The following is a 13,878-nucleotide window of genomic DNA, read 5'->3' as shown; positions in this document are numbered from 1 at the left end:
GGCTACTTTTTCTGTGATTTTGGGATAAGATGACCCTTTCTTATAATCTGTGTTAACACTGTCAAATTATTCAGATATGAATCAGCTGATTCATTTTCGGTGACGTTATTTAAAGACACAGTCAGCACAGGTCACAGAGAGCATGAGAAAAGAAAACTGAACAAATTCAACGTTCTCAAACTCAGGGAAAAAGGCTTGGCCTGGAAATCACAAAAAAGGTTATGTGATATCACTCAAAGTATTGTAGCATATTTACACGTTTAATATTCTTCCTTATAACATCTTATTTTGAGTTTCTTTATTCAGCACTATGATTGTGTTTCTTTTTTTCCTATTAAAGGTAGCATCCTATTCTACTGTCTGTTTCTCCTCTTCACCTGTCCATTTATTAGGTAAGGATGAATACCCTTGGGGGTGTGCCGTTATAGAAAACTTATCAACAATAGGGTGGTGTGATGCAGTCCAGCATCAAGCACAGTTACTTTTCCCACTCTGAAGTAGATTCTTTTTCACTAACAATGTGTCCAGAGGTGTTTTATTCCTTTTATACCATAGCCAATGAGTACTTTTTAAAAGATAATTAAATAACTTTTATCATAGTCCCATTTAATTTTGTATCACTTACATTGAAGTCATTTCCTCACCAGCTGCTCTTTGTCTCTTACTTGAAGTTAATCAGAAAAAAACCCAGCTTGTCATGTTACCTCTGTCCTGTAGACAAGTTTTCCGCCAACCGACAGGCGGAAAAATTACAGCTTTACCTCTGACTTACACAAAGCACTGAAACAGGGGACTTCTTTCAAAAACGTTAAAGAAACATCTTACAGTAAACTTCATCACATCAGCAGTCACACACGTTTTTAATCTTTTTACGTGGAGCGCCCACTTTCCAAGTCCCTGTGTATTAACTGTTACTATAGAAATGATAAACTATTAGAAGAACGAGTGCAGTAATATAAATCCTGCAGACAGAACAACTGTCAGAGCTGCTGTAATAGAGAATTAATCAAGCTATCAGAATTCAACAGCACCGTGGTAGAATGACATTTACTGAAAGTGTCATGTTTTCACCTTATATATCAGTCCATGTTCGTCTAGACCTGAAAGGACATTCAGTTTCTCAGGCTCCTGCACTGCAATTTAAAATTTCCCCCTTTTTAAAACACTCCATTAATGATCAAAAGAGTCGACATTGGTGTGTTAACAGTGGGAAAAACAGCTCTGTGAGGTACGGGGAGCTCCCTGTGCTGCAGCTGAGAACCACGGCTTTACATAATAGCCCCGTAATGCCTTTCATTATCTTGAATCACACGATGTCTAGACTGTAAATGACGCTAGCGCTTACTCCACTATCTGAAGATTGTGCTATAAAACAGTCATTTAAAATCTAGCGTAATTAGCGAACTTAGAGTGGCTGTATCACAGCTTTTTATATTAACAGAGGACCTTTATGCTTTATTTGTAAAACACACAATGGTGAAATTTCAGAAAGTCCCTTTGAAGTCAGGGAAATTATGTCTGCATGAGTTTATTAGCTTTGCTACCACCTTCTGGTAGGTTCCAGAAACGTGTAGCAAAATACTAAAGATACTTAAAAAAAAAAAAAAAAAAAAAAAAAAAAACTCTCTCCTCCAAATTTGCCATATTTGATATATGTTTTCATCTTTATTTTGAAAATTACAGCTGATTTTTAATTGACTGTTATAAATATGGTGTATTTTTTATTTATTTATTTTTTTCACTACACAGACTAGAGGTTCCTGCTTCTGGACATCTGTCCAAACCTACTTAATTAAAGTTCACATTTTGGCCTCTGATTAATAGAGGATGTACTTCCTGGTGAACCGCTCAAGAATATAATTTACACTTTTTTGCAGATTATATGAGAATTTTTTCCATAATTAATCATATGAGACATTCAGCTATGATCCATACAGCATTAATATTACCATGGAAATTTTAGTTGGAATATTTTTGGTGGGTATTTGTGTTAGTCTGAGGAACGGAGCACCTAGAGGGCATTTCCTCTCTTGAATGTAGGGGAGCCTGTAGGGCTCTGAATCACATATTCTCCACTGGAAGGGCACCCTAGACAGCACTTCATCACATTTCCTCACAGTCAAACACCCTAGAGGGTATTTCATCACATTTCCTCACATGTAGCTGCACCCTAGAGGGCTTCTCATCGTGTTTTCTCACACACAGCTTCACCCTACACGGCACTTCATCACATTTCCTCACATGTAGCAGCACCCTTGAAGGCATTTCATCTCATTTTCTTGAATGTAGGGGAGCCTATAGGGCACTGAATTACATATTCTCCACTGGAAGAGCACCCTACACGGCACTTCATCACATTTCTTCACATGTAGCCGCACCCTAGAGGGCATTTCATCACATCTCCTCACACATAGCAGCCCCCTAGAGGGTTTTTCATCATGTTTTCTCACACCTAGCTTCACCCTAGAGGGCATTTCTTCACATTTCTTCACAGGTAGCTGCACACTAGAGGGCATTTATTCACAGTTCTTCACATGTAGCTGCACCCTAGAGGGCATTTCTTCACATTTCTTCACAGGTAGCTGCACCCTAGAGGGCGTTTATTCACAGTTCTTCACATGTAGCTGCACCCTAGAGGGCATTTCTTCACATTTCTTCACACCTAGCTTCACCCTAGAGGGCATTTCTTCACATTTCTTCACAGGTAGCTGCACCCTAGAGGGCATTTATTCACAGTTCTTCACACGCAGCTGCACCCTAGAGGGCATTTCATCCCGTTTTCTCACACAGAGCAGCACCCTAGGGGGCATTTTACACATTTCCTCACACAGCAGCACCCTAGAGGGCATTTCATCCCGTTTCCTCACATGTAGCTGCACCCTAGAGGGCATTTCTTCACATTTCCTCACACATAGCAGCACCATAGAAAGCATTGCATCACATTTTCTCACACATAGCTGCACTATAGAGGGCATTTTCTCACATTTCCTCATACATATCTGCACCCTAGAGGGCATTTCATCATGTTTTTTCCATTTCAAAAGCAGCCATTAAGGCACTTCATTCCTTTTTCTCCACTGCAAGGGCACCGTTGAAAAACCTTTGCAATGGTTTTTCAACCATGGGGGCTCCAGTGGTGGACAGCCACTCCCATGCCACCTTCTGCCCCACTCCTGTCAAACCCCTGGTCCACCAGAGCTGAAATGTGTCCAAATTTCTGTCTATGTGGCTTGAATTATTTAAAATTGTGTTAATTTTTCCTTGCTGTCATGTTGAATGATTCACCCACATTTCATTTTTAACATCCTAAAATACATTTTTCTTTTTTAAAAATATTTTTGTCATTTTTTCCTTATGTTTTTAATTGTTGTCTTGTAGCAGTACTCACCCTCGTTTCATTTTTAACATCCTGGAATGCATTTCTTTCTTTTTTCTTTCTTTTTGTAACATATTTTCCTTAATTGAATTGTTGTCTCCTTGCAAACCTTTGTCCATGTCTGTATGTGTTGAGGTTTTTTTTTAGTTGTTATAATACGTCACTCTGGAAGTAAGGAGAAGTAAATGGTATAATTCGGATGTGAGGGATGTTGGCTGGGATCCTCTCTGCTGACCGCATGATGTCCTGCCATTTAACCTTCTCTTTTGTGGTGGTTGAGCCGATCCAGACAGTAAAATTACTAACCACGGTCTCAGTGGTGGAGAGGCAGAGCATGGCAGTGTACTAATTGAGCTAACGAAGAGCTTCATAATGACACTGCAGTGCAGCGTTGCAGCTCTTGAGGATGAGTTGGAGCAACACTGATATAAACATAATGAATATTCAGCTCAGTCTAAGGAAGGACACACAGACTAGAAGCAGCTTATTTATACCCATCGTGCACTGCAGTGGCTTGTTTTGCTAATGAGATACCTGAAGCTGAGGGTTTGGCAGCAGTGGTATGTTAAACTAAAACAGAATAGAAACAAATTGTGAACTGAAATAAGATTTAAGTAAAATATATGAGCAATATTTGTATTTTCTACTATCGCACTGCAGCTGTTCAACTTTTGTCATAAGAAAAGAATATCAGTTGCTTAAAATTCAGCTGTAAATGGCTCCAGATGTTCCATGATTACATGAATTAGACTAACTTTACTAATCAAAACTGTTAACTGTGATTCCCAGGATGTACATCATAGTTTAATGCCTCTGTAGCTTTAGATGCCTGTTCTTGGTGGAGTGGATAGTGGAACCTGAAGTGGTCTTCTGCTCTTGCTTCAAGGGTCGATTTGTTGTGCATTCTGAGATGCTTTCCTGCTCAACATGTTTGTAAAGAGTTGTTATTTGAGTTACTGTAGCCTTCCTATCAGCTCGAACCGGTTCTGCCATCCTCCTCTGACTTGATCTCATCAAGGAGACATTTCCACATGAAGAACTGGATTTTTTTTTTTTTTGCACCATCCAAGCAAACTCTAGAGATAGATTTGTGTTAAAATCCCAGCAGATCAGCAGTTTCTGAAATACTCACACCAGAAGATCACCAGAAGATATACATAGTATCTGTAGTAATTACTGAATAATATGATTCAAGATGAATAATTAAATAATAATCCAGAAATTTATAAATAAAACTAAGCTCAAAACCTGCCTGGTGTCAAACTTACCTGAGAAAATGGAGCTGGTATAACAGTAAACCAATCCTGATCAAATCAAATAAATAATGATTCATTTCTCGTCCATGACAGCAATGAAATCATCTGAAAAATTTACAGCTGGGCCATGTTCAGACCACGATACACCAAAACCAAGAATTATCTCCTATCTGGTACACAAGTATTATATTATCTTTAAAAATACAACTAAAGCTCACTATTTTCATCCACATTTCATTTGCTGACTAAAAGAACACTGCGATTTATGACCACGACATTTTACAGGTAAACTGAATTTAAAGAGTTAATGACTGTTTTTTTTTTTTGTGTGTGTGTGTGTGTGTTTTTTTCTTTGAAAAAAATAGGTTTAAGGCGTATTTTGAAATGGTGGAGTCTTTTCAAGGATTACGATTAAGGAACCTGTCATTTAAGGATCATAATGATGCTTACTGTTGCAGCCCTTGAGGTCTGAGTGGAGGTAAAGAGTGAAAGCACACATTTTACCACATCCTAACCCACACGAAGGCTGAATAAACACAAACACACACAAACACAAACACACACAGTCACAAGGACTGCTCAGAAAGATGGACATAACTGATACACACATACACACAACTGAGGATGACCAAATAATATGAACATTTTTTGCAATAAGAAAAAAATTCATTTATTCCTAAGTCATTCAGGGGACGCAAGAAATATAATATTCAAGAAAATTCGGGAAAAACTTTCAGATCTAGTGAGAGCTACAGTGTTTGTGTAAATTTGCGTATAAGGAGATAAACTAAATCGAACCTCGAATGATCGGCTTCGAGTCAATGAGCTACTATGTTTTTATATATGGATTATGCTATCAAGTTTAAATTATTATTTATTTATTTCAATTTATTTCAATTACACACCAATTTAATGAACATTTTGTGAAACAGTCATTCAGTATTAAATAACTGAAAGCAAATTGGAATCAATAATTAACACACACACACACACACACACACACATCCAGAGTCTGACATTTTGTATAAATGCTTGCAATGTTTACATTGTACTCTATAATGCCAGATTTTTTTCCTTGTTAAAAATAAAGAACACTGATGTGCTTTAAATAATAAATACTGTGCATTTAATAAATAACACTGATAATGATGCTTATTTTATTTTATTTTATTTTATTTTATAGAGCTGAATGTGTGAAATGAAGTACAATAAATAAATAAAAGGGCAAATTATATTTTATCTAATTTTATGTTATAGGGCTTTTAAAGTAGAATTTAAGTATAATGAATTAATAATGATGTGTATTTTATTTTATTTTATTTTATTTTATAGGGATGTGTGTGTGTGAAATAAAATTCAAGTACAATAAATATAATAAGGCATATTTTATTCTATTTTGTTTTATTTCATAGGTCTGCATGTAAAATAAAATTCAAAGTATAATAAATAAGTCGATTTATTACAGACGTATAAAATTAAAAGATACTTTATGCAAATAAGGAGAGTACTTGCACGGTTACATTCAAACATTTTAAAGCGAAAAAAACCCAAAAAACAATGGAGACGTTACAACAAGAAAGGAACTGCGAGCTGGTGATGCAATGAGAACTTTCTTTATATTCTTTAAGTGTAGTGTATTTGAATAAATTTTTGTAATATGTAATCATCTAAAGTGAGCAGAAGAAACTTTCTGAGACCGGATCTATAAAATTCTTTAGTGTAGTTTTAATCAGAGGCTAAATATCAATTAAAACATGCTACAGATTGTCCAACACTGAGGTATAACATAATTAATTAGATATTATGAGCCTCAATAATAAACCAGTATCCTTAATGCACACAGCAAATATTCTCTAACATACATAGCTTTTAATGCAGATTATCTTTTAATATATATATATATATATATATATATATATATATATATATATAAACATTATTCTTTGGTTTTCATTAATAGGTCTGTAATTTTTATTCCTTTATTTATCATGTTGATATTTCTCTCCAGGGATTTCCACACTGCACATTTCAGAGCAGAGTCACTACCGCTAGCTATAATAATAATCGGAATATCAACATGCATTCGATCATCTCTTAAATGCGACCTCGCGCTCGGTGCTGTCAGGCACGTGGAAGCCGTTAAACGGGTCGCTGGCTCCGTCGTCTCCGACGTTCTGGAGGACGTACTCGTCGCTGTCGCAGTCCTGGCTGTCGGCTCCAGGCTGGCACTCGTCTGAGTGACTCTGTTTGCTTTCGGTGGACTTGGTGGACTCAGTGGACTCGTGACTCTCACTGCTGGAGCTGTTGCTGCTTTTCATGGCGCTGTTCTCATTGCTGTCGATCGTTGATTTGTTCTCGATGCTGTTGCTCTCGCTGCTCTCGCTGCTGCTGTCTGAAGCTTTCGGCTGATTTTCTTTCGACTCATTGCTCTCACTGCTGCTGCTGCTGCTGCTGCTGTTGGAGTTTTTCTCTTGGGTCTCGATAGACTCGCTGCTTTCGCTGCTCTCACTGCTGCTGCTGCTGCTGCTGTTGGAGTTCTTCTCCAGGTTTTCAATGGACTCGCTGCTCTCGCTGCTCTCGCTGCTGCTACTAGTTGAATTTTTGCCTTGACCCTCAGTAGACTCATTGCTCTCACTACTGCTGCTGATGCTGTTGGATTTTTTCTCTTGGCTCTCCGCAGATTTGCTGATCTCACTGCTAGCTAATGCCAGGCTGGCTGACGTGCTGTTGTCTTCAGAACTGATCTCCTGGGGGCTGAAGACGCGAATCCAGTTCTGCAGAGAAAGAGATTATAAGTCAGTATGAGCTTTAACTTTGAGGTGTCTATCCTAAAACACCACAAAATCTCACAAAACCCCACTATCTGGTCAAAATCCCACTATCCAGTGTCTCCCTGAAGAGGATGGGTTCCTCTCAAGGTTCCTTCCACATGTTTTACAACTATCACTATAATCCTTGACACCGTTACCGTAAAAACAATGTTCTCTACCTTGCTCATTCGAGATCGAAGACATTTCTACAATACACAATATGTCCCATAGGAAATAGTGTAGATTTGCTAACAAACAAACAACAACACAGTAGTGCTGCCTGTGAAAAAATGAGTTGAATAACATATAGCTTCATTTAAAAATCTGTACAAAAGTGTAACGTTTTATATATTTAATGATTCAGTACAGAATTTTGGCATCTAATCAACAACTCCCAATCAGAGTTTGTAATCATTATATAAATATACTGATGATGTCTGGGAAATCACCAAACAGTGTATTGTGACATAATGTATCACATTATTGATATTATGTCATTATATTGTCCAGCCTTAAGTTTTACTGTCACTTAATTTTTCATTTTTGTTCTTTTTAAGTCTCACCATTGCTTCAGTGCTTCAGTGGATAATCTCATCCGGATACTGTAGATTTGTACCTAAGAACTGCAGCTGTAACCATAAAGACAGCACTGTGGTCTAGATTCACCTCAGGACTTTTATCTGTCTGATCAATCTGCTCATACTGAACATCCTGTAAATACACTGAGCACTGTTTGTCTTTACTCTTCTCCACACGTATACTGTAATCATTAATAATCCCACTATCTGGGTTCCCTTTTGAGTCTCAAGGTTCTTCTTCCTCATGTCGTCTCAGGGAGGTTTTCCTAACCACTGTTGCTATACACATAAAAATGAATCTCATGGGTTGAGTAAGGTCCTTAAATCTAAAACTACTACAGGGATGCTTTAAATGGTTGCACATGGATGCCAAAAAAAAACAACAACACTGAAAACATGACAATATGTTAAAGTAACACTCCTACCTTGCGCATGTTCTCTGTGCTTCCTTGGCTGTTATCGACGGTCATTCCAGCCTCTCCAGTACCAAACTATACCAAAATACGATTATGATAATATTATAATATGATACTAACCACCATAATACAGTAAATAAACCATAAATCATGAAGTCTAGAGTGTTTCTAAGAGATCATTACCCGCTCTTCCAGTGAGTGGCTTTGGCTTGTTTCTGTGGTCTGTTCATGCACAAAAAAATAATAATAATATTATTTTTAATAATAAGATGTGTTCAAAAACTAAAATGGCAAACTAGATATAATATTTCAAACACTAGATATAATCCAAACAAGAGTCTTAAACTCTTTGACTTACCTGCTCAGATGATTTTGACTCCATAGATTCTGATGTCTGTTGAGAAATTTGGTTAACATTTGGTTAATTATACATACACATTAATATAATATGCCTAAAGTCTGTAAAAAATATCACATATCAAATATGAAACTGCACTTACAGTGTCCTCGGAAGTATTTTCCTGAGAGCTCTGAGCAAGAAAAGAGCATGTTAGATGTTGAATTTTAAAATGCATTATCCAAATTGCTATAAAAGTGAGATCTTGAACTTACATCTTGGTCTATGGCATTGGTTTCTTCAGTAGATTCAGACATCGAGGAGGTCTGTGATGAAAAACCAGAGCATGTTAACATCAGTGAAAGTTAGAATAGCATAAATATGAAAGCTGATTGAGAATACTCACAGAGTTAGATGCAGGCTCCATCATATCCATGGCAACTTTGTGCAAAATCTGTAAGAAAAATGTGGGTTAATTTTTCCTTCATGTTCCGTTCTGATCCTAATTTGTTTGTAGTAGTGTAAATATTCATCATTTTACATCCACTTACTGGATTTGCACTGGCAGCTCCGAGCAGGCAGAGAATCACAAAAGCGAGCTTCATTCTGCAACACAGAGTAAGAATCTGAGTCTGTTTAAAGCTTGTTAAAAGAAAAATACTGTTATAAGATGAAGAGATCTGGGTGTGAGTGTCTTACCTGCTTTCTCTCTGAGTATGTGCTGTGTAAATCCCAGTAAGTGTCAGGTGCGTCTTCTGGTCCTGCTGCGATGAAAGTGTGGACTAAACACTTGTGCTGAAGTCAGGGATGCAGAGAGCTGCTATTTATCTGCCTAGCTTTACGTTAAGGTGAGCACATCACTTCCTCCTTGCCAGCTCAGCTTTACCATTTATGACCGCTGTGGGGGCATGCGTGCACTCACACACACACACAAACACACACAAAAACACACACACACAAACACAGACATAGAATACTGTATGCCGTCCCTCTACTTCCGCTTCTGTCTGTCTATTTTAAGACAGTAAACTATAGGGTGTGTGGAGAGTGCACACTGAGCATGCCCGTAGTCTCATCCCACACACAGGAAGTGTATAATGAAGCCATAATAACTTTGTGTGGTAACTTTCTGCGGGCAGTTTTTTTTTCCCTTTCATGCTCTGAATACTAATTATGTGTGTTACTGTATACAGACGCAATATGAAACACAGGCAGTGTGTGATTTGAACTTAATGGAGTAAGGCAATTGACATTTTGCTAGACATTCCTGTGTTCTACACATACAGCAGCCCTTATATACACACACACACACACACACACATGCACACACATGCAGAAGTAAAATGTCTCATATGCACACATGCACAAATAAAAAATCTAATACATACACATGCACAAGTTAAAAAGTCTCATACATACACATGCACAAGTAAAAAAGTCTCATACACACACATGCACAAGTAAAATGTCTCATATGCACACGTAAAAAGTCTCATACACACACATGCACAAGTAAAATGTCTCATATGCACACGTAAAAAGTCTCATACACACACATGCACAAGTTAAAAAGTCGCATACACACATGCACAAGTACAAAAAATCTCATACACAAACACACACAATTTAAAGTGTCATATATGCATGCATGAGTAAAAAGTCTCATATACACACACACATAGACAAGTAAAAATTCTCATATACATACATGCACAAGTAAAAAACCTCATACACATAAACACACACACACACATTTTATGTTCATACATAAACAGGAGACATGACATACACTGACACAATCAACGGCACTCTCTTATACACGTAATACACCTAGATTTAAATTTAAATACACGCATATTCAACAAATGCACATACATCTTTAGATCATATATATACCTAATGTTCTGTATGCATTATAACATTCACAGATACACAAGCAACAAACGTTACAAAACACACGTACATAAGCATAAGGCCTTAAATTCAAAGTAGCAACATAATGTTCATTTTAAAGGTTATTATTTCTGGGAAAATTTTTTATCACTCATCCTGTACTCATTCAATTTTTCGTCCAATAAAACGATCTTTAGAACACATTTGTCCCGCCCCCGCAAACAAACCTTGAGTATCACGCAGGAGCAGCTAGTTAGCATCGAACGTGGGTCGTTAGTGAACTTTTGACACGCTTCCTCCCTGATTTCCTGTTTCAAAAAGAAATACGTCAGCATACGGAATCGAATCCCAGCTCTCCAGCCATTTCATGGAAACTTTAAATCCACACACAGAAATAATGTATATTTTATGCACACATACCTAAGGAACAGGAATAACATATAGCATGTACAGTATATACAGTATATAAGCTTTAGCTTCATACACACGTGGATGTCTTATTTACATATACACAAGCACAATGAAGAAATTCTATCTGTTTAACATTCATAATTCTCCATAGTTCTGATATACAGAATATACCTACAATAGACAGCTTATAGCGTATAGAGGCCCACTTGTGAAGCCAAAGTTAGTCATGTAAGTATTTAGTGAATCATTCAGGCTAATATTTTGAAGAATTCCCCCAAATTTGTAAAATTAATGTAACCTAGAGAGCTCATAACAACAATAAAATCATTAATATTAGTAAAAGATTATTAAACATTCCCATAATGGTGAAAATTTCGACTGAACCCTTTTCCTTAAACCAAACATTATATCCGGGAATTCCATATTTGGTCTGCTGCATGGGACTAGAGGAAGTAGTAGTCTCACTGTACAAACATTCCCCATAATAACAGCACATAATCAAGTCAGGACAGCTGCCAGACAATCCCACAGACACACACACACCCCACGTCTGTCTGTAAGGATGTCTGTCTGAAAGGAGGCCTTGGAAAGTCAGACAGAAAACTCTGGGTTGTAAATGAACCCTGTGCGCTCGCTCGTTCACTCAGGATGGAGTTCAGCTCCTGATTACTGTTTGTCTACATCATCCTTCTGAAGTGTGTGCAAATGTGTGTATTGAGAAAGCTGGGCTATTTAGCAGGTTGGGTAAAAAAGGGATCCATTAACGTGTGTGTGTGATGTGTGTGTCTGCGTGTGTGTGTGCGTATATGTGTGGTAAATGTTAAAATAATAAAAGGGAATGACAAATTTGCACACCATTGGCAGGGAATCCGAACTCACAACAGTCAAGACTTTACTTATGACTTTTTCATAGGACTAAATGATACCTGCATAAACCTACATAAAGGCTTATTACAATAGGCATTAGCTGTCATAAAGCTGTCAATTTTGATGTAAAGTTGACATAACAGCTGAATCAAGTGACATAGATTTTTATTTTGTCATAAGGTTGTGTTACACTATCTGTTTCAGGCTGACTTATGTTAGGTAAGAAATAAAACACTTAGGGCATGCAGTTCTAGGAAAATAATCAATGATGAGGTGGCGTGATGCGACCTGTCGGGTTTTAATCCCCTTATACCACAGGAATTTGCTAATAACGATAAATAATTTGTATTTATTAAAAAAAGAAAAGCCATACTTTTTATCCATATATAGTTACATTTAATGTTGTGGAATGTCTGCAAAACAAGCTCCTGCTATCACTTATGTTATGGCAAATGTAAACTATTTTAACTATTTTCTCTCTCTCTCTTCAAGTTAATTAGACAAAAAACAAACAAACAAACAAAAAAACATAGCTTGTTGTGTTACCAAGAAACTGGAACCTGGGAGTCTTCTGTCCTGAAGTCTTTCCCACGGAGGAAGACTTAATGAGTGTTAAAAAAAACTGATACTGGAGACTCCTTCCATAAATGTAAATAAACGCAATAATGCAAATAAATATCAAAAACCTTACAAAAAACTTCAGATCAATATTTATACATTTTCTCTTATTGAAATACTAACACTTGTCCACCATAAAAGTCAGTGTGTAAGATACTATAGAGACAATTATGTATTAGAACGAGTGCATTAATATAAATCTGTGAGTTGCGGGTGCACTAGTGTCAAAGTTGCTCTTACAGAAGATTAATCAGCTCCTTCTGACCAATCAAATTTGAGAATTCAGCGTCACTGTGGTTTCTCTATTTTAGGGTCGTAGATACATAATTCAGTCATTCAGGTGTCATAGCATTGTCATAAGTATTCATGAGAAAACAAAATGAATCAAAGTATACAAGCTAGAGAGAGAGAGAGAGAGAGAGAGAGAGAGGGAGAGAGAGAGAATATCTATCTAACTACTATTATCTATCTATCTATCTATCTATCTATCTATATATATATATATATATATATATATATATATATATATATATATATATATATATATAATGCCTCAAAATTGATGGCAGCAGACATTGTCAGCTGAAGTCTGCTGATATAAGCCTTTATAAATGTTTACGAAGGTTTATATCAGTTGTCATGAAGGGCTTATATACTGTAGGTGCCATGTAGCCCTGTGAAAAAATATTTATGAAAGTCTGAGTGACATATGATCTATGATCCAGGATTTAACTCTTTAATCATGAATATGTCCATATATATGATGTCTTTGAAATAAAATGCAACATATTTACTGTAGGCTTAGTAATCATTAAAATATATTATCCATTTCTATATATTTTTAATATATTAAAATATATTATCCATTATCTAAAATGAATATACATTTTGTCTCTGAAGAAAAAGTTAGATATTGTGGGGAAAAATAAAGCTCCAAAGTGTGAAATTATAGCTCTATGTAACAGTCCATGTTACAAATCTATTGTCAAATAGCCATCAAATACAATAAAGCATAAATGTACAGTCAGGTCCTAAATGGTAAATGCCATATTTTTGTGGAACCTCTTAAAATAAAGCTGAAAGTCTAGACTTCGATCACATCTTTATTGTTTTATTTCAAATCCATTGTGGTGGTGTATAAAGGCAAAATCACAAAAACTCCGTCATTGTCCAAATACTTCCGAACCTGACTGTATCTCTTCTGAAAACTCTGTTTGAGCCTTGCTTGAGATTATTCATCTAAAAACATATTTTTCCACAAACCTTTTGTTAAAATTTTAACAAGTTATTGAAATATCATTCGTCATGTGTGATAT

General features: G+C 36.5%; 1 protein-coding gene across 1 annotated transcript; it reads right to left on the bottom strand.

The window, feature by feature from the left end:
* Positions 1–6,540: 6,540 nt before the first annotated feature.
* Positions 6,541–9,715, bottom strand: scpp1 (secretory calcium-binding phosphoprotein 1). The gene is made up of 9 exons (XM_026942823.3): positions 9,473–9,715; positions 9,325–9,379; positions 9,180–9,227; positions 9,049–9,099; positions 8,937–8,966; positions 8,795–8,830; positions 8,620–8,658; positions 8,446–8,511; positions 6,541–7,406 (listed from the first exon to the last, which is right to left on the bottom strand). Exons 2-9 carry the CDS (start codon positions 9,376–9,378, stop codon positions 6,720–6,722), a joined length of 1,011 nt encoding a protein of 336 aa, XP_026798624.3. The 5' UTR covers position 9,379; positions 9,473–9,715; the 3' UTR covers positions 6,541–6,719.
* Between the last annotated feature and the right edge of the window lie 4,163 nt (positions 9,716–13,878).

The sequence above is a fragment of the Pangasianodon hypophthalmus genome, chromosome 3 (genome assembly GCF_027358585.1).
Source record: "Pangasianodon hypophthalmus isolate fPanHyp1 chromosome 3, fPanHyp1.pri, whole genome shotgun sequence".
NCBI classification, from domain to species: Eukaryota; Metazoa; Chordata; class Actinopteri; order Siluriformes; family Pangasiidae; genus Pangasianodon; species Pangasianodon hypophthalmus.
This window is presented reverse-complemented; position numbering and strand designations above follow the sequence as displayed.

Excerpts from the sequence above, each read along its gene's own strand:
- scpp1 (XM_026942823.3), bottom strand. The coding sequence starts at position 9,378 with ATGAAGCTCGCTTTTGTGATTCTCTGCCTGCTCGGAGCTGCCAGTGCA. Across the intron at positions 9,100-9,179 it reads TGGAGCCTGCATCTAACTCT|ACCTCCTCGATGTCTGAATC; the intron begins GTGAGTATTCTC and ends TTTTCATCACAG. Across the intron at positions 8,967-9,048 it reads CCAATGCCATAGACCAAGAT|AGCTCTCAGGAAAATACTTC; the intron begins GTAAGTTCAAGA and ends TTTCTTGCTCAG.